Here is a 27894-nt window from a genome sequence, read left to right as displayed (position 1 = left end):
TCTTGGACCCGTGGGCTCTAGGGTTGTAGGCAAAGGCTGTGAGCAGTCAGAAGGGTTTCCTGTGTGTCAGCAACTTCACTTTGCCGGATAGCTGGCGGAAGAGCGAAGGAGCGCTCACGGGCCAATCGCTCCCCAGCAGCCAGGCGGACCAGGCGCCCCCTCACCCTCCACGCCTCTGGGAGCGGCGGAGGGGCAGAGGCTGAGCGCTGCCGGTCACCGTGAAGATCTGCTCCATAGAAGACTCCTCTGGCTCCAGGCGGACTCTCTGAAAAGCTCTGGCGGGCAGCCGGGCTGGCTCCGCCGAGGCACGCCCCTAGCCTCCTGGGAGCCCGGACTCACCCGGGTGCCCAAACTCCGCCCATCCTCGCGGGGAGCCGCCTGCCCCCCCGCACTCCCCGGAGCAGGGCCTTGAGGAGGGGTCCTGAGCTGCACTGAGGGTGAACACTACGCGATCCAGAGGCGCGCGGGTCTGCAGTAACGCGCGCTCCGATGGCCCCCAGAGGCTGAGCGAGCGCAGGGACCGAGAAGGAAGCAGCGCGGGCCCCCTGAAATGAGCTGCTTGCTTTCAAGGTAGGGAGAAAGAAGATGCCCAAAGGAAGTTGATCTTTGGGGAAAGAAGGCTGGGGAGTGCCTTCCCCATGCCGGAACGCAGTACTGCGAGTTGGGCTCTACCGCCTCGCTGAACCCCCAGCACGGTCTCCGCTCTCCCGTGAGGACCCGCGAGCCCTCGGGAAAGCGCAGTCGGAAAGTTGTCGGTGGCTGTGTCTTGTGCGTCCGGTTGTGTAACCTCGGCACTGACCAGCCGGACGGGGAAGTTGCTGGCCCGGCAGCCAGCCCGGCTTGGTCGCGGCCCCGAGCAGATTTCATGGCCCGCGGCGAACGCGGGGCTGGAGCCGGTGTGGGTGAGCCCGTGTGTGTCCCCTCCGGTGGGGATCCCAGGCGCCCGCTCCCTTCCGCTCCCTCGCTTTTCCGATGCTCGGTGCGCCCTTCACCGCTGCCGCCCTCTCGCCGCTACTTGCCCCTAGGAGCCGCCGCGTAAGTCGGGGAAGGAGAGAATGACCGAGGTGCTGTGGCCGGCTGTCCCCAATGGGACGGACGCTACCTTCCTGGCCGGCCAGGGTTTGCCCTGGAGGAACAGCACCGCAGCCTCCACCGCTGCTGTCGCAGCAGCCTCGTTCGCGTGCTCGCTGACCAAGACGGGCTTCCAGTTCTACTACCTGCCGGCTGTCTACATCTTGGTGTTCATTATCGGCTTCTTGGGCAACAGCGTGGCGATCTGGATGTTCGTCTTCCACATGAAGCCGTGGAGCGGCATCTCCGTGTACATGTTCAACTTGGCCCTGGCCGACTTCTTGTACGTGCTGACTCTGCCCGCGCTCATCTTCTACTACTTCAATAAGACGGACTGGATCTTTGGGGATGCCATGTGCAAGCTGCAGAGGTTCATCTTCCATGTGAACCTCTACGGCAGCATCCTGTTCCTAACCTGCATCAGCGCGCACCGGTACAGCGGCGTGGTGTACCCGCTCAAGTCTCTGGGCCGGCTCAAGAAGAAGAACGCGGTCTATATCAGCGTGCTGGTGTGGCTCATCGTGGTGGTGGGCATCTCCCCCATCTTCTTCTACTCAGGCACCCAGGTCCGGAAAAACAAAACCATCACCTGCTACGACACCACCTCCGACGAGTACCTGCGGAGTTATTTCATCTACAGCATGTGCACAACCGTGGCCATGTTCTGTGTCCCCTTGGTATTGATTCTGGGCTGTTACGGATTAATTGTGAGGGCTTTGATCTACAACGATCTGGACAACTCACCTCTGAGGAGGAAATCCATTTACCTGGTGATTATTGTACTGACTGTCTTTGCTGTCTCTTACATCCCTTTCCATGTGATGAAAACGATGAATTTGAGGGCCCGGCTGGATTTTCAGACCCCAGAAATGTGTGCTTTCAATGACAGGGTTTATGCCACTTATCAGGTGACAAGAGGTCTAGCAAGTCTCAACAGTTGTGTGGACCCCATTCTCTATTTCTTGGCAGGAGATACTTTCAGGAGGAGACTCTCCAGAGCCACTAGGAAAGCTTCCAGAAGAAGTGAGGCAAATTTGCAATCCAAGAGTGAAGACATGACCCTGAATATTTTATCTGAGTTCAAGCAGAATGGAGATACAAGCTTGTGAGGATGCAAGAATCACCGAACACCCACTTTTGTAACATGGTAGGATGCTTAATAGAGCCAAGTGCTTTTTTCCCCTTTAAGTTTCTAGTAAGCTTAGAGAAAACTAAGTCCAAGAAAATAGTTTAAAAAAAAAAAATGAAAACACCCACCCCTACATTTGGCTTGTTTGGGTTCACTTTCAAGGCCTCCCTTTCTAAATAGAAGTATGTAAAATAAAATTATACTATCCTAGTTAAACATTTACTTTATCTGCCTTTAAAGTTTACAAGCTTTTCTGTTTAAAGTGCACTTGAGTACTAGAGCTATTTTGATATTAATAATTTCTCCAAGGAAACTGAGTTTTCAGTGATCTATGGTAGGAATAGACTCCACATTCTCAAAGTATAGCAAAAATACTAAACTCCATTCAATATCAGGTGAAGAGATCTCAGCTGGGTGTCTCTTTTGGTCCTAGAAGCATAGGTGGTAGCAGGCTGTTTCTTTGGAGAATTGAATAGAAAATTAAGTCAATGAATTTAAAAACCTAGAAAGTGATTATTACCCAGTCACTTCTAGAAAACTTAGGTGCTAGATATATGGTGGTGGAAGTCTGCATATATTATCTTACAGGCAAATTGCATTTGGAAAAATCAAAGTTCATGTACTTTCCTTGTAAACACTGTGAACTCTTAGACTTCCTGTGATAAAGAACATTTACTTGCACCACGGCTGTGCACTGCCTTAGGAGTCTTTGTTGCAGTACAAATGCTCACTGATAGCTGCAAAGACAATGTAAAAAATCAGATATATTACAGACCAGGGTCGAAGAATGTTGGCCAAGAGGATGATATTATCAATCAGAGGGAGAATGGTTAATAGTCCTTCATCATGCATAGGCTGCAAACGTATTTTCAAATGTATGAGGCAACAAGGAGTGGGGAAAAGATGGGGCTTTTTTGTTTTTTGTTTTTAGAGAAGACAGTTTTAGAATAAGGACTTTAAAATGCTATAAAGGCCTTCTTTTGCCTCTTCAAAATGTTGGAAAACACTAAATGCAATATGAAAAAAAAAGCAACAGACTTTGTACAGGTTGTGTTGATAGAATGAAAAGCTATAATCCTATAATGGATCTTATATCCTCACATTTAAAAGAAAAAAAGCTGCAAATATATGGGAACAGGAAATACAGAGAATTAAATTTATGTGGTACATAAGATACCACAAGCACTAAAAAGTTGGGGAGATTACAAATCCGACTGCTAATAAAGAGAAGACTACTGGTCAGTTCTTTTTTTTTTTTCTTTCCCTCTGCCAGGCAGTAATGAAAACTTCACTAAATATTTCAGTAACTTTAATAAGAGTTTTAAATGAATATTGAATTTCAATGAATAATATTGGCTATTGCATTTCTAGCCATTGAAATGGTCAAATTCTAAGGATGTAGAATAATAAGGTAAGGTAACACAATTTTTAACTTTAAAATACAGTATCAAAGGAATTTTTGTCAAAACTAGCCTCAAAAAAGCCAGCATTAGAGTTTGCAACTGGTGGTGGAATAACTTGTTGGAAAGCACTTTGTAAGTAAAGCAATTTGGAGTCTGTCTTAAGGCAAGAACACCTCTGGGACACAGCGACAGGACATCCAGGACTTAATCAGCTCCTGTGGTATGTGGGTGGCCTGTGGATTTGTGAGACCTTCAGTTTCTTCTTAGACTTGCTTCAGTTTATCCAGTCTTTGGCCCCTAAAATCAATGAAGAAAAGCAGTGTTAAGCCTTACTAAAAGTGATTTTTTTTTTATATGTTCGGGTTAATGCACAGAATTATAGGAGCCAAATCAAAAAGAAACCATAACTTTGGTTGTCTTACCTACACCACCTTGTTTTGAGGAAAGAGATTAGTTAAGGTTCTCAGTTAGGGTCCTCTATAGCATTCATTGTCTGTGTGGAATCCTAAAAGGAAAAGTATAAAATATGTCATTACTGTACGATCCTTGTCAAACATCATGCTCAGTGACACAAGATTAATATCACTACATTAACCAAAATGGAAATTCAAAGCCTGTACCATCCTTGAACTCATAAGCTAATGGTATACATTTCTATAATATTTCCTCACCATTCACTTTAGTTTTCTTCCTTTTAGGTCTCAGGATGCCAGCCTGGTTTACCATACATGTTACATACATTGTGTTTCAGCTCCCAGAGAACTTTCTTTTGGACTGTGGACCAGTGAAGTGGACAGTGCCTAGAAATCCCCTTTTACTTCTTGGCATGTTTTTTTTCCAGTGTTTCTTCTTCTTACATCATGTAGTGGACAATGACAATGTGTGAATACATGCCAAATAGTAACAAGAATGATCTTGCCCAACTCCTTCTAGGCACAAAGAGGTCTCCAGGAAGAGTCTGTGCTAATGGTAAAAACACACAGAGGGTCAAGATGAAGCAGTGATCTACTGGCTGGAAATCTGATGACATGTGATGATGTAAGTAGGTATTTTAATAGTAAAGGCAGAAATCTGTTGGCATTTTGATGAAAAAACTGCTAAAATTATAGAACTTATCAGTTAACTAAATTTCACACTACAAAATGATTCTTATGCCAAGTTTAAGGTATTTTGGGCTCACCAATTGGTGTCTTTGACTCTTTAAACATCACTCTGCATTTGCATGGAAATGATATAAACACAAACCAAGAAGACATACAGTAGAGAGTAGGATTCAGCATTAAAAACACGACCTTGACACTTGGCCAACTGTGGAACTCTTGACTCTTTCAACACCACTCTCCATGGATTAAAAAGGTTAGATGACCTCAGGGGATGTGGTAGAACATTAAAACTACAGCCAGCCAGAGGTGCATGAAATCTGCTACTGTACTTTCCAGGACTCTTCCATTGCAGTCCTGGGCTAGAAATTCTCACAAAGTTCACCAATTATGATTTGGATCTATGACCTATAAGTTTTCTCAATCTACTCGGACAGTACAGTAAACTGCTTTTGGATACAAGAGATGTCTGTGCTTATAGCAGCTGGAATTGGACTAGGGAAAATGAAGATATGTACGTAGTTAGGGATCTCCTGAAGCTTTAACTTAGCTGGTCAATTTACAACTAACATAATCGTATTTATTGATGAAGCTCACAATTCTTCAGTTGTACAGATTAAAAGGCTTTCTTGAAAGATCAAATATGCTGATGTAAATTATATTTATTACAATGTATAATATGTCACACTAGTGTATTTTATGTAATGTGATGCATAGATAAAATGAGTTATTGTATATTTTGCTTAATTTTCTCTAGAAGTGCTTTTGCATGTTCACCTTTTAGGGTTCTCTATACAGACACACTGTGGTATCAAACTATCATAAGCTCAATAGTAAATACAAAATATCTTTGCCAGACTAGGTCTGTGTTGTCTATATTTTATATGACATAGAAAAGTTTATATTGTCTTTTCAAGACCTTTAGACTTGTGCCCCCAAATATGGTTGAAACTTCCAATTCCAATGCAAAAGGTTGTCCTAAATTCAAAGTAGATCCCTTACATTTTAGAAGTCAGAAGGGATGGGCATTATAGATAGATTAGAATTTGAGGAAAAACTAGGGGGGATGGGGGAGAGAGAAAAGAGGCAGCTGATACAATCCCTTACTGTCCTCAGTTCTGCTTACATTTTTGTGTTGTATTTCTTCTTAAGGTGAAAGAATATAATCTTGAGCTCTTTGAGATGTAGTTTCTAAGTAACATGCTACCAGCAAGTTCAACACTGCTATTTTAATGTTCTTGTTGTTCAGTTGGTAACTTTAATTTCAAGTTTTATAGTGATAACTGTAAATGATTTGGCTGCTGAACTCTGTTACAATTTTTATTATGTCATACATTGTATTATACACATCATTACAAATTAATATGAAGGGGAATATGTTACATATCAAAATTTGTGACTTTGAATTCTAGTATGTTTAGTGTTTTTGCAAAAATGTTTATTTTTATATTATGTGATTTTAATATAGTTGAACTAGATTTCTTTGTGATTAACAGTTTCATTGAATGAACACTATCGAAACAGTGTTACTTGACATTTTGAGCCTTCTCAGGTTTATCTAAATCATTGGTAGCTTAACAAATTCCAGACTTATTATACGTAATTGTTTTTAATAAAAGGAATGTGTATTTCCTCTAAGTTTGCATGCAGGAGTGTACAATATCGTGTGTTTGTATGTGTGTGTGTCTAAGGCATGTGGCCAACTTACTATCTGCTATTTATAATAGGAGAGCTTTGATATGATCATGATCATCAGAATTGTACCTACTATAGACAAATGAAAAAGTCTCAATAAAACTATGAAATGTGATCTGATGGCTTCTATGTTATTAGAGTGTTAATACTCAGAAGTTTCGCCAAATTTTGACACATACTATTCTGGGTGGCATAGTATGTATTTCTTAAGGTGTGGCCTAGACTGTAAAAAGGGAAGTGCTAAAGAATTCTGGTGCAAGAGAATTTATAATATTATCACTATTTGAGGAGAAAAATACAGAATCATTATGTAATCTTTTCTCTAATTTTTATCTATGGAGGAATCCTTTGTGGTTTCTGTTTATCCATTAGCCTGCATTGCCTGCTTCTTTCAAGTTTATTAAAAAGTAAATATCTGGTCCTGTGTAGTGAAAACGTATATAATGGAATGGAAGCATATTTACAGCATTACCTTTTTTTCCTTAGTGGAGAAGGTAGGTGCATAATGGTCCTGTGTTGGGTTTTCTGGTTGTCCGCTGAGACACGTGCCCCATCACAGAATCCTGGGGGTAGAAAAGTGTAAATCACTTGCAGCCCTTATGATGTATGTCACTCAGTTTTAATTCCTTAGTTAGCTATACTATCCAAACTGCCTTCATAGGCATCTTCCTTTATTAACATCAGCATGGTAGAGTTTTGTGGGTGTGTATATATGTATGTTTATTTAGTGCATACACAGAAATACAGATAGTCATTTTTCTGATTTAAGAATTTACCATAAAGCTTGGAGAATGTTTTGACTTTCAAAAGCACTTTGGGATTAGAGTCAGAGAACCTTTTCTCTCTGCAAGTAAATATACTGCTTTTAAATTCTCTTATTTTAATGAACTGGAAAGCTTATACTCTTTTCAGAATGTTTATAATTTTGCCCCCAGATATGGTCAGAGTTTCCAGTTACACATGTAAAAAGCTTGCCCTGAATTCAAAGTAGATCTGTTATGGTTTAGAAGTCTGATGGGATGGGGCATTAAAAACACAACAGATGTCACTAGAAATCCATGTTAATACTGTGCTTACTTGTTTTAACCCTGTAAGGTTATACTGCTTTGGGGTGGACCCTGGGGACGGACATCTCCAACCAGCATTGTTGCTGGGACCGATCTGTGGATGGAGTCAGGCCCCTGGGCGGAGCAGCTGACAGTACTGCAGCCCCTTAAAAATAGACCCAGATAAGGAGGTAAGGCGATAGGAGGTATGTGGGGGCAGTCAGTCCTGCACATGGGGGAGCAATGCACTGCTTCTCCTGATTACCTGATGAGGAAAAATAACCAGCGTCAAGGTGGGAAATCCTTGAAGATAGATTGAAACACAGGCCAGGGAAATAATCGATTTAATCTTATCACCTTGGTTTGCTGGTGAGAGCAAAGTTTTCTATTCAAAAATGGAGCTAGCAAAGAACTCAGGTTTCTCACTCCTACTAAAACATTCCTTCCACGTTGCAGGACTCTTCAAACTGTATATCTTGACCCATTAGTGGATTATGAGCACAAAACAAAATAGATCAGACTCCTTAACTCAGTAAGGCTTTGTGATTTTCATTTCAGAAATACACACACATGCACATGCTTATACTCATGCACATAACACATTACTTACATGTCTACTGTGACCCAGGACACAAGTACATTTTATTTCCTTGGAATCATTTGATTTCTCTGAGGACCTGGCCAAAAAAGATAAAATATACTACTCAGTACAAGGTGGTGTGGGGTTACAGGAATAGGGGATGAGAGATGTTTTTCAAAACAACTTTTAAATAAACAAGGAGGTACTCATTTTCAATTTTGTTATATGCATCTTTTTTAATGTTTTTTAAGATTACATTTGTGTAAGACTGATGAATCACAGAGCTGTACCTCTGAAACAAATAATACATTATATGTTAAAAAAAAAAAAAAAGGATAGTAGGAAGGGAAAAATGAAGGGGGGGAATCGGAGGGGGAGACGAACTATGAGAGACTATGGACTCTGAGAAATAAACTGAGGGTTCTAGAGGGGAGGGGGGTTGGGGGATGGGTTGGCCTGGTGATGGATATTAAGGAGGGCATGTACTGAATGGAGCACTGGGTGTTATACGCAAACAATGAATCATGGAACACTACATCAAAAACTAATGATGTAATGTATGGTGATTAACATAATAAAATTAAAAAATTACATTTGGAATTCCCAAAGAAACAGTATTTAGCGTACATCTAAGGATAGCTATTTGCAGTTATAGAGACTATAATTGAAACTTATATTTATGTAAATTCTGAAGCTTAGCTCTTCATACTATTCCTGCTGCTGCGAATAGTTAATAGTAAAACAGCACATGTCCACTGTGTTTAAGAGAATCAGCTTTGCAGTCAAAATACCTTAGGTTTGAACCAACTTTTACCACTTATTAGTTGTGTACCCTGGGCAGTTGCTTGCACCCTCAACTATAAATTGAGCATAATTGCAGCTCAGAGATGTTGGGGTAATTAGGTGAAATAGAAAATGCAAAGCACTTCCCATAAAATATATACTCAATAAATGGCAGGTTTTTTAGGCTGTTAAGGACTTTGCCATTCCATGTGCTGTTTTGTTACTATTTGTTTCTATTATTATTAATCTTCTTCCATGCCATGAAGGCTTTGTGGATCTCCGACAAATTCTCGTTTTGAAACTGAATGCATACGATATTTTCTTTTGGACGCTCCATTGAATAGCTGAGTCAGATAATAAGCAAGTATTCAACCTTTCGATGCTTTGCACTGTGATACGCACTGTGTGGGACAAAGAGATGTAAATCAAAATGTGTGCAGCTAAAAATATATCAACAAGAAGAGTGTGCTGACCTCCTTAGCTGAGCCTCACCTCTCAGGTTCACAGTCTATTTTCAGTTGCCACAATCCAAAGTCTGGCCTTCAGTTCTGCAGATACAGAAACTTGATCTCAACAGTTCAGCTAGAGTTCACCAACTCTGGGACACTGACTCACACCAAGCAAACTGTGATAAGAGAATCATTTACCAACTCGATGCCAGTTTATGAATATACAGGGGCTATATCCCAGTCACAATAACAGACATCTGCCTTTTTCTTCAAGCTAATTATAAATCAGAAAGTTGCCTACAGAGCTTAGCATAAGAACACAGAGAGGTAATATTCTTTAATAGCATTTCCAGTAAGATAGATGAGCTGAAAGTATTGCCTATCCCTGAAGATACTGGGTGCAATGATCAGCATCCATCCTGTATCTGGAAAAATTCTGCCTCCTTGAAATACCTTAGCGCATAGACTGAAAATTTCACATTTGCTATTTTCTTTTAAAATCAGTTGCCATCATTATTACTTCTTTTCTTGCAAAATGTGTTTTAGTAATGTCTCCCTGTGGTGGTGGTAGTATTTAAGACTGCAGTGCTTGCTAAGTTGGAGATACTCAAAAGACACCCAGTTGGAAGGGTAGAGTATGTCATTACAAATGCCAGTCCAGAGTTCAGGACAAAGTTGTAGCAAGAGATAGAAGTTTGGGAATTGTCCGTTTACAAATGTCAGTTAGGGTAAGGGGTAAACCATGGGCAATACCAACACTGGGATAGACAGAGAATACCGAGCAGGAAGAATTGGAGTTGTAGATGATCCAGGACAGCCTCCTGAAGAAATCCATCTCAGAAGAGAGTTTCAGTGAAGAGGTAAGTCTGTGTCACTTGTTACAGAAACAACCATCAAGAGTCTGTTACATTTAGAGATTAGAAATGATTGGTATTTGAGAGAATTTTAAATTCATAAAAATAGTGATTATTTCTGATCACTAAATTGTTTTGGTGAAGACATTGAGGAAAATAAGTAGTTTGAGGAGAAGACAAATTAGAGACAGAAAAAGTTATAAAGAGACTGCATGATAATTCCAAAGGAAATAAGGTCCATGGAGAAATTGGGGTAGATGGATGACCTCAAAAGGACAAAGGGGGGCATCTAGGGAAGGAGTGGCTGTGGGTTTTGAAGTTGAATGGCAGTAAAGGCCATCATAGTAGAGGAGAGACTTCACTGTGAGGGTAGGGCATTGGATGGGTCACTGACAGGAAGATTATAGGACAAAAAGAATACAGGGACAGATATGAAGGTTAGTGGATGACAGCAAAGAGGAAGAGGGCAACTAGCAAGACCTAGTTACTATGACTCTCAAAAAGAGTTGACTAGGCAGTGGAAGGATAATATCAAAAGCAGTGGGGAGCTAGGAGAATACCTATCCCTTCTCTGGTAAGGGTAATAATATAAAAGTGGCCTCTATGGGGAGAAGAATGAGGGAAATATTTTACTGGGTAGTTGTTAGCAGCTTTTGGTAAGAGAAGATTGAGTGTGCAGAAGCTTCCTTTAGAAGGAATTGTGTCTCCAGAACACACAGCAAAAAAGGGGTGAGATGTACAGTCAACAGAGGGTGGAAGTGGGAGGAGGGGGGAATGAAATGGAGAATAACTTTGTGACAAATTTGTACCAAGGAGGTCATACTAGATCATGAGGATAAAGGAGACAAGTTGTAGAAAGATGTCAGAGTGGAAATAACCAATATTTCATTAGGAACTTTGGCAATATGTTTTTCCACATTCTAGACAGATTGTTCAGATTGATGGAACTGGGAAAAAGGAAATAGATTAGCTTTAAGTAGTGATCGGGAGCTTGTGCAGTGTTTTAAAACACGGCTGCAAAGTCATTGCCAATTTTCTCTAAGAATTGGGATCTATGGTTCTTCTCCTTGATCTGAGAGGGTTTGTGATTGTTTTGACCAACAGAATATGGCAGAAGTGGTACACTATGACTTCTAAGGCTAAGTTATAAAAAGCTACATAGTTTCCATCTTGTTTGGAATATTTGCTCTTGGAGTTCAAAGGTACTATGCAAGAAGCTAACTACCTTGAGGCCACAAGGCCCTGAAAAGAGGTGTTAGTGGTGTGTGTGAGACAGGGAGAGTGGCAGGTGGTGGAGAGAGTGCACACATGCCAGCCAAAGTGCCTCTATCCATTCAAATCCTACCAGCCCACACACCAGACAAGTACATGGAGAAGACTTTGATCCCAATACCCAATCATTCCAGTCACTCCCAGCTGCTTGATTGAGTCTTCTCAGCTGAGGCCTCAGACATCATAGAGCAAAGATAAACCATCTTTGCTGACATTTGTGTGAGAATCTATAAGGAAAATAAAATCATGGTTATTTATGTGTTCTTGGGCAGTTTGTTACACAGCCATAGATAATGGTCTAAGACAGACTATAATGCACGTTGCCGAGGTGGTGTCATCTCTCATAGTTACTGCTTTCTTTTGTTCTCAGGTGTGTGTGGCCAGGGTAGGGGTGGAGGTTGGGGTGGGATTGATTTAGGAATATATGGTATATTCTCAACCAGGGATAGTATTCAATTATATGCACAGGAACAGAGTAATTGATGATTGGTTAAAGTTAGTACCTAATCATGGAAAAATATTTCTCTTATTCTATCCCTTGCCTCCAAAAACAGTGACATGAATATAGAAAGCACTTAAATTGGCACAAAAATTGGTGGTGGTGGTGGTGGTGGTGGTGGCAGTAACATAAGGAGGCAGAAGCATGAAATAATTTGTAGGAAGAAATTACCAGATGTGGTGTGTGAGTACGATGGAGAAGAGAAAAGGAAAAGTCAATGATGACTGAGTTTCCATCTGAAGAATCAGGAATAATGGCATGAATTCTGATGGAAATGAAGGATTGGAAAGGAAAGCAGAGGGGTACAAAACATGAAAATAGTGTGTAAAACTTGAAGACCCCTCTGCAAGAAGTATTCACTTACTTTTGAGCCTCTCTTCCACTAACCTGGCATAAATTTAATTTCATGTTGTTCAGTTCTCCTGCCCTTGTCCTTGAACTTCTGACTTACATCTATAAAGGAGATGAGTTGTTGAAAGGGCATCTGGTCTACACTGTCATTTCTTAACACTAGCAACTTGTGAGATGGCCTGTGTTATGTGTACACTGCCATTCACAAGAGCCCGTCACTTCTAGTTTGGTGAGCAGGAACCATGCATTTTTTAGGATAAGAGCATCTTACTGTTGGGATCTGGGGCAGGCACAGGGCTTCCTGTTGAGCTCTCCCAGTCCATTTCTTTAGTTGCACTACAAAACTATTTCTATTCAGGGGTTTTATGCCTTCAGAAAAATGTAAAAGGAAAATCTCAAAACACTAAAAAAAAAGGTAGTAAGGATACAAAAGTATGGATGAAGAATAAATTTTTCTTTTGAGTTTTCTAAATTAAGTTTGGGGCTTGAAGCAAAAATTATAATATCATTTGATTTGGTTCTAAATGTATATAGGGAAAATATTTAAGACGATTATGTTTTAAATGGGGTAATAAGACATAAAGGGAGGTAAGGTTCCTACACTTGAACTGGCAAAATGATGACAGCCGTAAATGGGGAAGTTATGTTCATATAAGGTAATAGCTACAGCTACAACTAAAAGTATACAAAGTGATATACTAAAAAAATGTAGATGAAACAAATTCTAAAGAATATTCAAGTAACCCACAGAAATGAAAAAAATATATGATAGAATTAAATCCTAAAATATCAATAATTATATTAAATGTAAATGGGTCTAAATACACTAAGCAAAACACACAGATTGACAGACTGGATTAAAAAACAGGGGGATGGGTTAGCCTGGTGATGGGTATTAAAGAGGGCACATATTGAATGGAGCACTGGGTGTTATACGCAAACAATGAATCATGGAACACTACATCAAAAACTAATGTAATGTATGGTGATTAACAGAACATAATAAAATTAAAAAAACACAACCTAGGTGCAACTTGGGTGGCTTGGGTGGTTAAGTGGCTGCCTTCCGCTCAGGTCATGATCCCAGGACCCCGTGTCGGGCTCCCTGCACAGCAGAGACTCTGCTTCTCCCTCTCCCTCTGCCTTCCACTCTGCCTACTTGTGCTCTTTCTGTCAAATAAATAAATAAAATCTTAAAAAAAAAAAAAAAACACACCCTAACTTTAATCTGTCTATAGGAAACCCACTTCAAATATAACAACATAGGCAAATGAAAGTAAAAGAATGAAGAAAGACATATAAACACAGGAGTAGCCATATTAATAATAGATTAGAAGAAAGAGCAAAGAAAATTGACAGCAAGGGATGTTGTACAATGATAAAAGGGTAAATCCACCAAGGTATGCACCAAAAACAACACTGAAAAATAAGAGATAAATCTAAAAATATAATTGGAGACATCAACATCCCTCTTCCAACAATTAATAAAACTATTAGATGGAATATCAGCAAGGGTATAGAACTCAACAACATGACCAACCAACAGGCTCCAATTGACATTTATAAAACCAATAATAGCAGAATAATAGCAAAACACATACTTTTTTCAAGTGTGCATATCCTGGGTCATACTAGAAACCTCAAAAAATTTAAATTGATATTGTATAGAATGTGTTCTCTGACCTCAGTGAAGTCAAACTAGAAATCAATTAGAGAAAGGAAAATAGGAAATACCTAAGCACTTGGAAATGAATGACATAAGTAATCTATGGGTCAGAGAGGAAATCTCAAGGGAAATTAAAAAGAAATAGATTGAACTAAATTAAAATAAAAATGCAACACATCAAAATTTGTAGGGAACACAACTAAAAAGCATCTATTAAAAAATTACAGCTAACATTATACTTAATGCTGAAAGACCAAATGTTTTCTCCCCTAAGATGGGGAACAAGGCAAACTCAGTGTGAAAGCAGTGCTGAGAGGGGAATTTATAACATTAAATTCTTAATTAGAAAATGGAAAAAAAATAAAATTCTGAGCTCCCACCTCAGGAATCTCGAAGAAGAGCCAAAAAGAAAATAAAACCCAAAGCAATCAAAAGGAAACAATAAAGAACAGAAATTAATGAGATATAAGACACAAAATCAATGAAATAAGAGGTCTTTGAAAAGATCAATGTAAGTGGCAAATCGCTAGCAAAACTGACCAAAAAAATACCAATTATCAATATGATGAATGAAATGAGATATAATTAAAGACAGTGCAGACATTAAAAAAATATGGGAATACCACAGCTTGACACACAACTTGGCAACTTTGATAAACTTCCCCTAAAAATACAAATTTATCACGAAATATCCCATACAAAATGGATCATTTAAATAGCCCTGTAACAATGAAAGTGAGTTTGTAACTTAAACACCCCCAAAAAAGAAATCTCTAGGCCTAGTAGGTTTCACTGGAAAATTCAACTAAATATTTAAAGAAAAATTCACACAAATTCTACACTGTTTCTCCCAGAAAACAAAAGAGGAAATATTTAAGTTTATTATATGAGTGTTACCATGATACCAAAACTAGACAGAGTACAAAAATAAACTATAGACCAATATCCTTGATGAATATAGTCACAAAAATCCTTAACAAAATATTAGCAAATAGAATACAAGAATAAAAAAGTATAAAAATATAATAGAATTATCATGACCAAGTGTGACCTGGGATGCTAGTCAGATTTAATATTTAAAAATATTAAATAATGATTATTATATAAGATTGAAGAAAATCGCACAATCACATCATTGGTGAAGAAAAAGCATTTGAAAAATACAACATATATTCCTGATTGAAATTAGAGAAATAGAAACAGAGGGGAATTTACTCAACTTGATAAAGAGCATCTATTAAAAAACAAAAGACAAACAAACAAAAACTGTAGCTAACATTATATTTAGTGGTGAAAGACTGAATGCTTTTCCCCCAAGAGTGGGAATTAGGCAAAGATTTCTGCTCTTAGCACTCACATTCAATGTAGCACTAGAAGTACAGTTTGGAAGGGAAGTAATAAAACTCTCCTTATTCGTAGGGATTATGACTGCCCACACAAAAAAGCCCAAGGAATCTCCAAAATAAAAGTTCTGGAACTATTAAGTGAGTTCAGCAAGGTCACATAATGGAAGATAAACACTGATACAAGTATCAATTATATTTCTATATACTAACAGTGAACAAGTGGATGCTAAAATTAAAAGTGCAATACCATTTACAATTGCTCAAAAAATTAAATGAAGTAAAATCTATCAAAAACATCTATAGGACTTTTATGCCTAAAACTACACAATGTTGATGAAAGAAATCAAAGCTAAATAAATGAAGAGATATAACAGGTTAATGGATTAAAAGTATAGTAAAGATGTCAATATTCCCCAAACTGATATATAGGTTTAATGCTATTTCTATCAAAATTCCAGCAAGAATTTTTATAGGTATAGACAAGATTGTTCTAAAATGTATTTTAAAAGACAAAGGTAGAATAGTTAAGGCAATTGTGAGAAAGAAGAAAAAAGTAGGAGGAATCAATACTATGCAATTACTATATAGCTATAATAATCAAGACTGGGTGCTGTTGGCAGAGGGATAAACATACAGATTAATGGAACTGATTAGAGAATTCTGAAATATAGGAAAATGACCAACTGATTTTGGAAAAAGTTAGAAAAATAATTAAATGGAGGAAAGAGTTATTTCCAACAAATAGTGCTAAAGCAATTGGACATCCATGGGCAAGAAATAAAGAAAAGAAAGAAATTGCCCTAAACCTCATAACTTAGAGAAAAGTTAACTCAAAATGGAGCATGAGTTTAAACATAAAACTTGTAACTGTGAAACTTTAGAAAAATCACAGATGAAAACCTTCAAGATCTAGGACTAGGAAAGGTGTTTTAGATGACACCAAAAATGATGATCCATAAAGGAAAAATGGATAAATTGGATTTCATCAATCTAAAACCCACATATTTTTCAATGAGTAATTGGTTAAACAAATTGTGGTACAACTATTTCATGGAATACTACACAGCAACGTAAAGGAACAATAACCTGAATGAACTTCCAGAGAATTAGGTTAAGTATAAAATAAATCTCAAAAGGATATATGCTATATTAGTCCATTTTTATAATTCTTGAGAAATAGAGAATAGATTAGCAGTTGCCAAGGATTAAGGAAGAAGTAGGCGAGGGTGGGAAGTAGATGTAGCTATACAATGGTAACATAAGAGATTTTGTAGTGATGGAAATGTTATGCATCGCGACTGTGTTAATGTCAATATCCTGGTTGGGAAACTCTACTATAGTTTTTCACAATTTACCATTAGTAGAAACTGGGTAAAAGATATATGGAATCTCTTTGTATTATTTCTCAACAACTGCATGTGAATCTATATCTCAAAATAAAAAAGTTAAATTAAAAATAGAATGAGACTAGGCATACCTAGAAATAAATATCCATCAACAGATGAATGACAAAACAAATTGTGATAGATCCTTACAATAGAATGCTATTCAGCAGCAAAAAAGAACAATCTACTAATACATACAACATGTATAAATCTCAAAAATGCTACACTGAGAAAAGAAGCCAGATATAAGAGTACATTCTAGATTATGTATATGAAATTCTGGAACAGGCATAACTAACCTAGAGTAACAAAGAACAGATTGGTAATTGCCCAGGGCCAGAACTGTGTACAGATGAGGAAATGACTGCAAAGTTGCAGAAGGGGATTCTTAGGGGGATGTGTTTGATGCCAGGATTGCAGTGTGTGTTGCAGGTATCAAAGTTTGTCAGTACTTATCAAACTGTACACTTAAAAAGGAATACATTTTTGGGGGGCACCTGGGTGGCTCAATGGGTTAAGAGGCTGACTCTTCATTTAGATTCAGGTCATGATCTCAGGGTCATGACATCAAGCCCTATGTGGGGCTCTGTGATGAATCTGCTTGTCCCTCTCCCATCCCCTCTGCCCCTCCCCCTGCTTACGTGCTTGCGCTCTCTAAAATAAATAAATAAAATCTATTTAAAAAGTACATTTTGGGGGTGCCTGCGTGGCTCAGTCAGTTAAGTGTCTCCTTTCAGCTCAGGTCATGATCTCAGGGTCCTGGGATCGAGCCCCACATTGGGCTACCTGCTGAGCAGGGAAGTTTGCCTCTCCCTCTCCATATGCCTCTCCCCCCGCTCATGCGCTCTCTCACTCTCTCTCAAATAAATAAAATCTTTTTTTAAAAAAGTACATTTTGTTGTATGCATATTATTCAGTAAAGTTCTATTTAAAGAAAGAGAAAGAATGAATAAAATTGAGAAATTAGAGTTGATACTATAATTTTTGTTGTTGTTGTTTAAGTTAGAAGCTGTAGCAAAAGAGAAATACTCTCAGGAATGTCATTCTAAGACAGGGCTCTGCTCATCAAATGCCTGGTAGGTACGAAAAAGACTAGACTTTGCATACATTTCTCTTTCCCATCTTTCCCTAATCTCCCTTGGCTGGGCTGAGAGGAAGAGAAGTGAGTTAACATGTAGCTCAGACATAGAGGAATCCAGTCACCAGATGGGCCATACAAGATGGAAATTCATCTTATGGATGAGGTGAAGATGAGGAAAATCACAGCATAAGGCCAAGGCTGTGATATGAATGCTTAACAAATTGGGGGCCAATATTCTGTAGTGTTTCAGAGTGAGACTCAATTGGATTCAAATCCCAGCACAATTATTAAGCATGAGAAATTAGGCAAGATACTTAATGTTTCTGAGCCTCAGTTTTCTCAAAAAAATTCCAAAAAATAGCGTTGGTAATTCCAATCTCCTTGTGTTACTGTGGGGTATAAACGAGGTGATTTGTGTGAAACTCTTTGTAAAACTGCCTGGCATGTAAGTAACTGCTCAATGAATGAAGAATGCTGGAGTGTAGGGCTGAGGATCTGGGAAAGAAGTGGGACAGGGGCTGAGGAGCTCAACAGAATCAGCTACAGGGGGTGGGGCTGGAACTTGAGAGGCTTGGAGTCCAACTTAAAGGACTCAGCTGAGGAGGCCAAGACAGACTAACCGGGGAAGCAAAGAGGAAAGGGGAACATATGATGTCTAAGAAACCCAGAAGGAAATAGTGATGAGCAGGAGCAAATGAGGAAAAAGAAATGAGCATGGAGGGAGGCAAGAGTGGTAGGCTTAGCAGTAAGGAGGTGATTAGAGTGGAGGGGAAGAAAGCCAGAGGGCAGAGGGTCAAGAAGGAAATGTGAAGGAATATTGTGTTCTCAGGAACAAATCAAGAGAACCAGTTGCTCTGAAAGATCAAGTAGCAAAATGTAGTGATTCTGAAGTGTGAGGTCGTTGAGTATGTGTCTCTGTTTATATTGTTGTTGTTGTTCAAGTCTCAACTCTGAAAGAACAAGCAGACCCTGGTTGCCAGGATGTATTACTCCTGCTGCTTCCAAATCCAATTCTGGCAAGCGCAGTCATTCCCCATGGTATTCCTGTTAGCATTCATACAGTGCTCATTAGGACTTGAAATCTTTTCAGCCTTGTCAAATTCCATTATATGGCACAACAAATCTTAACTTGTAGATTCTAGTGTTTCTTTTCACATCAATTAAGTTTTAAAATCAACTACTGAGACAAAGAAAAACAAATACCGTATGATTTCACGTAAATGCGAAGTCTAAAAAACAACAAATGAACAAACAAAACAGGAACACACTCATAAATACAGAGGACAAACTGGTGGTTGCAGAGGGTAGGAGGCAGGCGAAATAGGTGAAGGGGATTAAAACTAAAACTGTCACTTAGAAAATAAGTCATGGAAATGTTAAGTACAGCATAGGAAATATAGTCAATAATATTCTAATAACTAGTATGGTGACAAATGGTAACTACACCTATCCTGGTGATCATTTCGTAAAGTATATAAATGTTGGATAATTGTGTTGTACACCTGAAACTAATATAGTATTGTAGGTCCACACTTCAATCAAAGAGCAAAACAAGCCATACCACAATTTTAAAATCCAAAAAAATAAAATCAACTGCCAAAAGTAATAGTATTTTTGTGCTCTTATATTGAGTTTTTTCATAATAAGAAAATTATCACTTTATTAGGTGTTTTGCAATTAAAGAAGTATACCCTCCTTGTACATTTCAAAAAAAAAAAAACAAAACAGATAATTGAAATAACAATACTGGGTTTTTCAATTCATTTGCATGTAAATTTATAAATTGTTTCAACTAGTCCATTGTTTTCTATATATTTACTTCACATCAAAAACATCCAAACAGGGGCTCCTGGGTGGGTTAAGCATCTGCCTTCCGCTCAGGTCATGATCTCAGGGTCCTGGGATGGAGTCCCAGGTCTGCTTCTCCCTCTCCCTCTGTCCCTACCCCCTGTTCATGCTCTCTCTCTTTCTCAAATAAATTTAAAAAACAAAACATCCAAACATTCCTTTCAATCTACCAGCAGAGCAAGTAAATAAAATAATAGTATTTTAATACTACAAATATCTAGACATTCAAAATTACTCTTTGATGAAAACAAATATTTGGGTGCAAAACTGGAGTTGATCATAATTATATGCAAGTAATAGTTCTATGAAACAGCCAATTATACCACTTGAGCAATGTGAATTTCCCACAATACATTTAGTTCCATATTGCTACAACTGTGTCTTCCAATATTACTTGAAATATAGTCTGCCTTTGTCATGAGAAGTACCCTCAAGTAATTTTTGCTTTTAACTTTTTTTCTTAATTCTTAAAATACTACATTACCACCCAACAGCAGCAGACTATTTTCTTCAGTACAACTTGTAATATGAAACTAAAACAACTTTATAGTTTCCAAATCTATAGCAAATACGAAGAGCTCACATGATATTTTAGTTTTGTTGACAATTATATTTTATGTCATTTAAAAAAATCTATCAAATTCTCTGAACATTAATGTATCTCAGGGATCTCTTTGACCTTTTGGGGAAATACAATGTATTTTCTTAAAAATTAATAATTATACTTGACATCTATTTGCTTAAAGGCCTGTATAATTTTACCAGTGATATCTATAATTTTCCCTGATTTTCAACATGATTCTTCCTTGAAAAATATTGCAAAAAGGTGAGGAAATTAAACTACATTTTAAAGAAAAAATTATGTGTACACCTGAAACTAATATATGTCAACTATACTTCAATTAAACATGTTTTTATTTTAAAAAAAAATTTAAAAAAAGAAAAATTGTTTTAAAAATAGGGAATATCCCAAATTCAACAAAGTATATCGAGTGCATGCTGAGACATGAGGAGATCAGAACTTGAGTGGGCACCATTATGAATGGCTAGAAAAATATTTAGGAGGCATGATCAGTAGGATTCATTGAATGTGTAGGGGATGAGAAGAGGCAACAGTGTAGACCTCATATAACTTCCAAATTTCTAGCTTGAGCAATGGATGGGGTGAATGGAGGGGCCATCCCAGGCCTGGGAAAAGGGATAGGGAAATTGCTCTTTTGATTAATTGGGTCTAAAAGTAGAGTTCTAATAAATATGATTTTGTATTTTCTAGCCCACTCATTTGCTTTTATTTAAAGGTATTTTTTTTTTAAAGATTTTATTTATTTATTTGAGAGACAGAGAGCACAAAGCAGGGGGAGAGGGAGAAGCAGGCCCGCAGCTGAGCAGGGAGCCTGATGCGGGACTCGATCCCAGGACCCTGGGATCATGACTTGAGCCGAAGGCAGACGCTTAACCGCCTGAGCCACCCAGGCGCCCCTTTAAAGGTATCTTTTTATGAATAGAGCAAGATTTAAATATTCTGAAGAAATACTCGTTAGAGGGCAATTGAAATTGTCATAGGATTGCTAAATATAGTTGCTAGACTCATCTGGTTCAGAATTGGGCCAAGTATCCAATTTTGTCAAGCAAAAGAATCATCTTTTATGCTTTAAACAGATAGATTTTGAGTGCTTACTGTGTATCAGGCATAATTGGAGGAGTTGGGGGCATAGTAGGGACAGAACAGACACAATCTCCACTCTCATTGTGTTTATAATTGACTGCAAAAACGTAAATGATGAGTAGAAGACAATGAAGATAAATTCATCTCAAATCATTACAAGTGTTATGAAGAAAACAAAACATGGTAAGGAACATAGTAAGGACAGAGTGACTCGAGTGGGGAAGGAGAATATGACATATGCCTCTGAAGGGGTGGCATTTGACCTGAGCCTTGCACGATGAAGCCAGCTGTGGAGAAATGGGGAAAGACCTCTTAGGGAGTGGACTCCAGACTTCCTATATAGGGCAGCAATCTGGTTGGAAGAAATCTGAGGGGACTTCTTTAGACATTTGCATAGAAAACACTCTATTTTCTTACAAAGCATATTAATTTGAGATAGAAGGAGCGGATACCAAAAAAAAAAAAAAAAAAGCCCACAAAACAGGTGACTGAGTGCACCTCTTTGTATGCATCAAACCACACTTTGGACTACCAACAGTCAAAACAGAAAGAATAGCACAAATAAAGGCATAAAGGCAGAAACGAGCTTGGCTCTCTCAGGGGCTAGAACCTATAAAGAAACAGAGGAATGGGTAATAAGAAATGAGCTCAGGGAGAAGGGCTGGGGGAGCATGTCATGCTTGGCCTGGTAGACCACAAAGAGGATTAGAAGGTCTAAGTAGGGAGATGATGGGGGTGTGATTTCTGTTTTATAATATTAAATTCTCAACTCATCATCTGGTATAATTACTATTAGTAGTAGTCACTGATAGAAAAAGAGTACATTTAGAAAGAAAAGTGCACAATTTTGTTGTTATACTTTCAATCTTTTTATGTAAAATACTCATTGTCTCAAAATGGACTCAAAACTGCATTTGCTGATGCTGAATGTTGTACTCTAACTCATGTTCTGGAGAGATGTTCTGTTTGTCACCCATGTAATAATACTCAAGATTTGTTGAACTTCTGATTAAAGATAACTGGTATAGGTAAGTTGGAAAAATAGACAAATTTTATGGTGGGTGAAGCTATGTATTTGCCTTAAGACACTAGTAATTTTCTTTCATTAACGGTACCAAATATCTGATGATGTTGAAGCATTTTCTTTGGGGCAGGGTAGGAATATTAGATTTTACAATTGTTTCTCGACTTTTTTACAAATATGGGGAAATCTCTCATCTGCCCTAACAATTTCTACTCATATGTGCAAATAGAGGGATGAATTTCCTAAGAATGTCATGATGGTTTTCTTACATAAAATTGGAAAAATGTATAATTATTTTTAAGTTACATAATCTATAACAAGTGAAAATAAGATCATTAAAAGCAAGAGCTTTTTTTTTTTTTCTTTCATTCTTTCTTGAAAAACCCAAGCTCAAGGGCTTTTAGGGTGGAACAAATGTTTAATACCAGGTACCTGAGTTAACTGATTGATTAGACCATTGATTCATTCTATAATTACATACTACTGTTTTTTTGGATGATATGTAGGAAAAAAGAATAATTATTAAATGTATTATCTGTATAATCAAATTGTTTACAGCCTAGTTGATGAAACAAAGCAAGAACAAAAAATGTTTACAAGCAGGAGAATTGATATGAGGCAGCAGTAGAAGAGATATCACAAGGCAGTATAGGTTTGGAATGCCAGAGAACAGTACGGATCATTCAGGATGGTGGGAGCCTTAGAAAGTTGAGTTCACTTGGTTGGCCTCCCTCCTGTCTGGACATTTTCTCAAAGTGTGCAGACAGGTTTCTTCAACAGTATACACCCAACTAAGGTCAGATCAGGGTTGAAGTTTACATTTGAACAGCAGAAAATGTACAGGTCTTAAATTGGTTGTACCACGGCAGTTCTATAGCCTTAAAAGGGAATGTTTTTACCCCATAATCAAAAAAGATCTTTCATTTATTCCATGCTCTATTATTTTCTTTAGTGAACAGACACTTTAAATTGCATACTTGTAAGGCTTCTGAAAGAAGCCTTTCAGAAATCCATCACAGTCTTCTTTCCTTCGAATGACTAGATCCTCCCTCAGTGTTCTTTCCTGCCGACTCAGGAGGTACCCAGAGACAAGTGCTAAGATGATTTATTTAAAAGAAATTTTAAAGCAATTTATGACCAGCGTGCTCAAATAGAGGTATGAATTGTCTAAGAGTAGCTTGATGCGTTTTTTAAGTTGCAGAATTTTAAAACCACACAATTTATTGTAAAATTATAATTTGGGCTCTTTTTTCTTTTCCTATCCTCCTCCAACAACTTAGTCCTAAAGCTCTTAGGTAGAGAAGAGTAAGGTAGGCATCTGTGCCAGTGGCCCAGATGAGCGTACTAGAGCCCCAGCAGGCTGAGGACATTTGCTCTGTAGGAAGGCAGCAGAGAGTAGGGTGTAAAACCCTAAGGAGGGGGGTGCCTCGGTGGCTCAGTTGTTAAGTGTCTGCCTTCAGCTCAGGTCATGATCCCAGGGTCCTGGGATCGAGCCCCACATCGGGCTCCCTGCTCAGTGGGGAGTCTGCTTCTCCCTCTCCCGCTCCCCCTGCTTGTGCGCTATCTCCCTCTCTCTCTGAAATAAATAAATCTTTAAAAAAAAAAAAAAAACCCTAAGGAGGGTGAGGACGGTGTACACAGGAATGGTTCTCCCTGCACGGCCCAATCGGGATCAATATAGATATCAAAATGAACAACAAAGGTAGGGACCAACTACAACTCACTGAATAATATAGGAAACCATGAGTCCATTCAGGTACAAATAAATGAATAAATTGAAAGTTTGGTGAGGAATGGGGTAGTAAGACAGTTTCAAAGTACCAGCTCACAACACACTTACTGATTACTACAAGGAGAATGAACTTTATGTGAAGTTTTGCAGAATCAAGCTTAATATAGTGATCAACGTGAGCTTCTTTAATAGTGGAACTCATCAAAATTGTGTGCCATCTGATAGAATACAACAAGAACACAACATTACTTCTGTGATATTCCTGCCAAAGATGCACAATCTAAATCTAATCATGAGGAATCATCAGACAAATCCAAATTAAGAGCATTCTACAAAATAGCTGGCCTTTAAATTTCAAGCGTCAAGATCTGGATAGTCAAAGAAAGACTGAGAAGATTGTTTCGGGGGAAAGAGACTAAAAAGACCTGACAACTATATGTATCTTGTGATTCTAAGCTGGAGCCTTTTATTACAAAATCATTATTGGGACAATTGGTAGTCTAAATGGGGTCTGACAAGTAAGTGTTAGTGATATATTTGTGGTAATTCCTTGAATCCAATGGCTATACTTTAGTTGTGTAGGAAAATGTCCTTGTTTGTAAGAAATACACATCACAGTGTTCTGGGGTGATGGGAATGGTTGTCCTAAATGGTTCAGGAAAATAAAGTTTCTTGTATTTTTCCTTTCAACTGTAAGTTTGAGATTATCTTAAGAATTATAATTTAAATTTGCTTTTACAATCAATAATAATCTTTTAATTTTAATCATATACACTGTTGTTATAAATATATTATTAAATTAGATAATCCATCTGGCATTGTAAAGCATTTTGTCAGATCACCTGAAAAATAACAATACAGACTGTCACTGGGGTTTTTTTAGTATTCATATGGGTATGTAACATATTCTTTTTGCATTTAAAGAAAGGAGGGAAATGTCTTAGTGATTAAGTCTATTGTAATAGAAAATAGGATGATTTATTTTTAGTATTGTAAGTCCAAAGCATGTGATTTTTTTCCCCCCAGATAACAGAACAATAGATGCAGTCTTATGATTCAAAAGAAGTCATTTTTACTCATTAAAGAAATCAGAGCCAGATAAGACATATCTTTTGCAACCTTGGTTAATTTACCTGACTAATCCAATTTTATAAATTAATTTTATAATTTCTTCTATAACTTTAAACTTTCTATGGTGAGCACCGTGAATTGTGTAAGACTGATGAGTCACAGACCTGTACCCCCGAAATAAATAATATATGTTAAATTAAAAAAAAAAAAAAGAACTACATAGAAATTTAACTAAATTGGACCTGTGATAAAAGTATCTACCAAGAGTTTGAAATAAAAAATTTTAACCCCAAATCAGAAGTAATAAGAACAGCATTAAGTGGTCATAAGTGAAAGGATATTTCCCTGTAAATAGATACATATGTAGATGTGCATATGCAGGCATATATGTAGATATCTACGTATTTTTAATATAATGCTCACAACACTATGTATTAGGTATTATTATTACTTATATAATTATAAGTAAAATAATAAGTAAACTGATATTATATTTATAATATTAATATATATATAATAATTATAATAATAATAAAGTATAATAATAATAAGTAAACTGAAGTCTAAGAGGTTACATAGTCATACAAGTTGTTAAGTGAAAGGCATAAGTTGTCTTGGGAAAGTGTATCCCAACTATCCATGCTTATAAATCTCTTTACTAACTAGCCTTCTGAGATAGGTATGGCTGTCCCTAAATTGCCCAGGACTCAATGCAATTATGCTTCTAAAACCACTGTACCCTGCTACTGCCAAATATTAGTGTTTCTAAGAAATCTAGTTAAAAGCTATATCTAAAGAAACTCCAAGTAGAAAGAAGTAATGCAAAGTCAACACCAAACCTCTTATAGGTGGAGATATGAATATATCATTTGAGCGGTGGTAGGAATAATGGGTCGATTGTATTCATCTGAACCTTAAGTCTTTTTGACACAAATGCACTTAATATAATGCACTTAATATATCATTTCCCCCAATTAACAGCCTACCTGAATCACTGCCCTAACCCCCAACTGAAGTCCCACAGGAAGGGACCCAAGCTAATCCTCATCTCCTCCCACCCACCCTAATTACCATAGTCATCTGCATTTACATTGACTGGGGGAAAAGGCACCAACTAAGAGAAACATTGATTATCTTTGCAATTTCAAGTCCAATCTGATTTAGAAACTACATATCAGTTTAACTTGAAGTAGGCTAAGAATGAAATAGAATTCTATGTTATGGCCTATATCTAGAAATTCAAGTATCAGTAATTGATGGCTTATATTTTAAAATAAACTTTCTTGGGTTATTATTCCTATCTTAAGTGTAAATTTGCTGTGATAAGTGTTTTTTATAAAGTTCAGAATTTTATTTTACTAATCAGGGGGAAAAAGTACTTTATAGACTGAATGTATCCCCCACAAAATTCATATGTTGAAGCTGAATACCCAATAGAACTATCTTTGGAGCCAAGGCTTTTAGGAAGAAATTAAGATTAAATGAATTCATAAGGATGGGGTCCTAATTCAATAGAATTGTAGACCTGATAAGAAGAAGAAGAGATTCCTTCGCTCTCTCTCTCTTTCACAGGCACATGCCAAGGAAAGGCCATGTTAACACACAGTGAGAAGGTGGCCATCTGCAAACCAGGAAAAGAGTTTTCTTCAGAATCCAACCATGCCCGCTGATTTCAGACTTCCAGCCTCCAGAACCATGAGACAATAAATTTCTGTTAAGACACTTAGTCTGCAGGGCGCCTGGGTGGCTCAGTTGGTTAAGCGACTGCCTTCGGCTCAGGTCATGATCCTGGAGTCCCGGGATCGAGTCCCGCATCAGGCTCCCTGCTCGGCAGGGAGTCTGCTTCTCCCTCTGACCCTCCTCCCTCTCATGCTCTCTGTCTCTCATTCTCTCTCTCAAATAAATAAATAAAATCTTTAAAAAAAAAAAAAAAAGACACTTAGTCTGCAGCATTTTATACAGCACCCCAAGTTAAGTAAGACAGTTCCCAAATCGACTTCAACTTATAGAGATAAATTCTATGCAATTGTATTTAATTCCTAGTTTCACTCTCAAAAGCTACTGAGATCATTACTTCTCTTACAGAATCTCCATATTCTTTATTCTGTTTCATAAAAAGGAACTTACATTTACTTCCCTTTGAAAGAATTGACACAAATTGCTATTAGAAACATATCTGATGCAAAATACCTTCATAGGTGCCATAGTTAAGGAGCTGTGCAGTATTTCAGAAGGATGGTTTTAAAGCTTAGAAAACAGGAGCTACATCTGATCTAGTAAGTGAATTAGCAAGATGCTAATACGATTAGAGAGGGGATATGACTGGTCCAGTCACAACTAAAGAGAAGGCTGGCGAAGTTCCCTTCCAACACAGAACATCTTGGATTCTGATTCGCAGACGTGCAGTTTGGGAAGTGGGTCATTTCTTCAGGCTAAGTTAGTGTGCCAACTGAGTAATTATTACTCAAGTATAATAAAAATGACCAAAAAAAAAAAAAAATCCTCATGAGACTCTAAGATTAAGCAACTGACAAGGTCTATGTGCTAACAGTATAGACAATGTGGGGATGGTTGTTAGGGTGAAATGCTCTGTGCCCGATGCCCAAATTAGAATCCCAGCTTAGTTAGAATCCCCCTTCTAGCTATTAACCTGAGGCAACCTTCCTGAGCTTCAGTTTCCTCACCTGCAAAATGGGATGATAATATGTCCGACTAAGGAGGAAATGAGTAAATCCATGTAAAGCCCTTGAAAAAGTCCCTTGCATATAGCACTCAATGAGCATTAGCTATAGAAACAGTAGGACCAACTCTGCATGTTGAGTGCCTACATACAGAAAACCTGA

The 27894-nt window shown here is 37.9% G+C and overlaps 1 protein-coding gene and 1 long non-coding RNA gene across 4 annotated transcripts; one reads left to right on the top strand and one right to left on the bottom strand.

Moving 5' to 3' along the window:
* The first annotated feature begins 59 nt into the window (after positions 1 to 59).
* P2RY1 (purinergic receptor P2Y1) lies at positions 60 to 26797 on the top strand. 3 transcript variants are annotated; one of them, XR_013446854.1, is made up of 4 exons: positions 68 to 2218; positions 4302 to 4641; positions 7494 to 7635; positions 26624 to 26797. XR_013446854.1 is itself a non-coding variant. In XM_036072153.2 (2 exons), exon 1 carries the CDS (start codon positions 1056 to 1058, stop codon positions 2178 to 2180), a length of 1125 nt encoding a protein of 374 aa, XP_035928046.1. In that variant the 5' UTR covers positions 60 to 1055; the 3' UTR covers positions 2181 to 2218; positions 4537 to 6513. The 3 variants fall into 3 exon arrangements, 2 of the variants coding, with proteins under 2 accessions (XP_035928046.1, XP_035928045.1); XM_036072153.2 differs by lacking the exons at positions 7494 to 7635; positions 26624 to 26797 and having other exon boundaries at positions 60 to 2218; positions 4537 to 6513; XM_036072152.2 differs by lacking the exons at positions 7494 to 7635; positions 26624 to 26797 and having other exon boundaries at positions 4302 to 6513.
* LOC118522853 (uncharacterized) lies at positions 3655 to 8238 on the bottom strand. The gene is made up of 4 exons (XR_013446857.1): positions 8055 to 8238; positions 6871 to 6961; positions 4026 to 4108; positions 3655 to 3900 (listed from the first exon to the last, which is right to left on the bottom strand). It is a non-coding gene; the product is annotated as an uncharacterized LOC118522853 (long non-coding RNA).
* Positions 26798 to 27894: the final 1097 nt, after the last annotated feature.

Source organism: Halichoerus grypus, chromosome 1, assembly GCF_964656455.1.
Source record: "Halichoerus grypus chromosome 1, mHalGry1.hap1.1, whole genome shotgun sequence".
NCBI lineage: Eukaryota > Metazoa > Chordata > Mammalia > Carnivora > Phocidae > Halichoerus > Halichoerus grypus.
This window is presented reverse-complemented; position numbering and strand designations above follow the sequence as displayed.

Bases quoted from the DNA above. Each gene is read 5' to 3' on its own strand.
- P2RY1 (XM_036072153.2), top strand. From the start codon at position 1,056: ATGACCGAGGTGCTGTGGCCGGCTGTCCCCAATGGGACGGACGCTACC.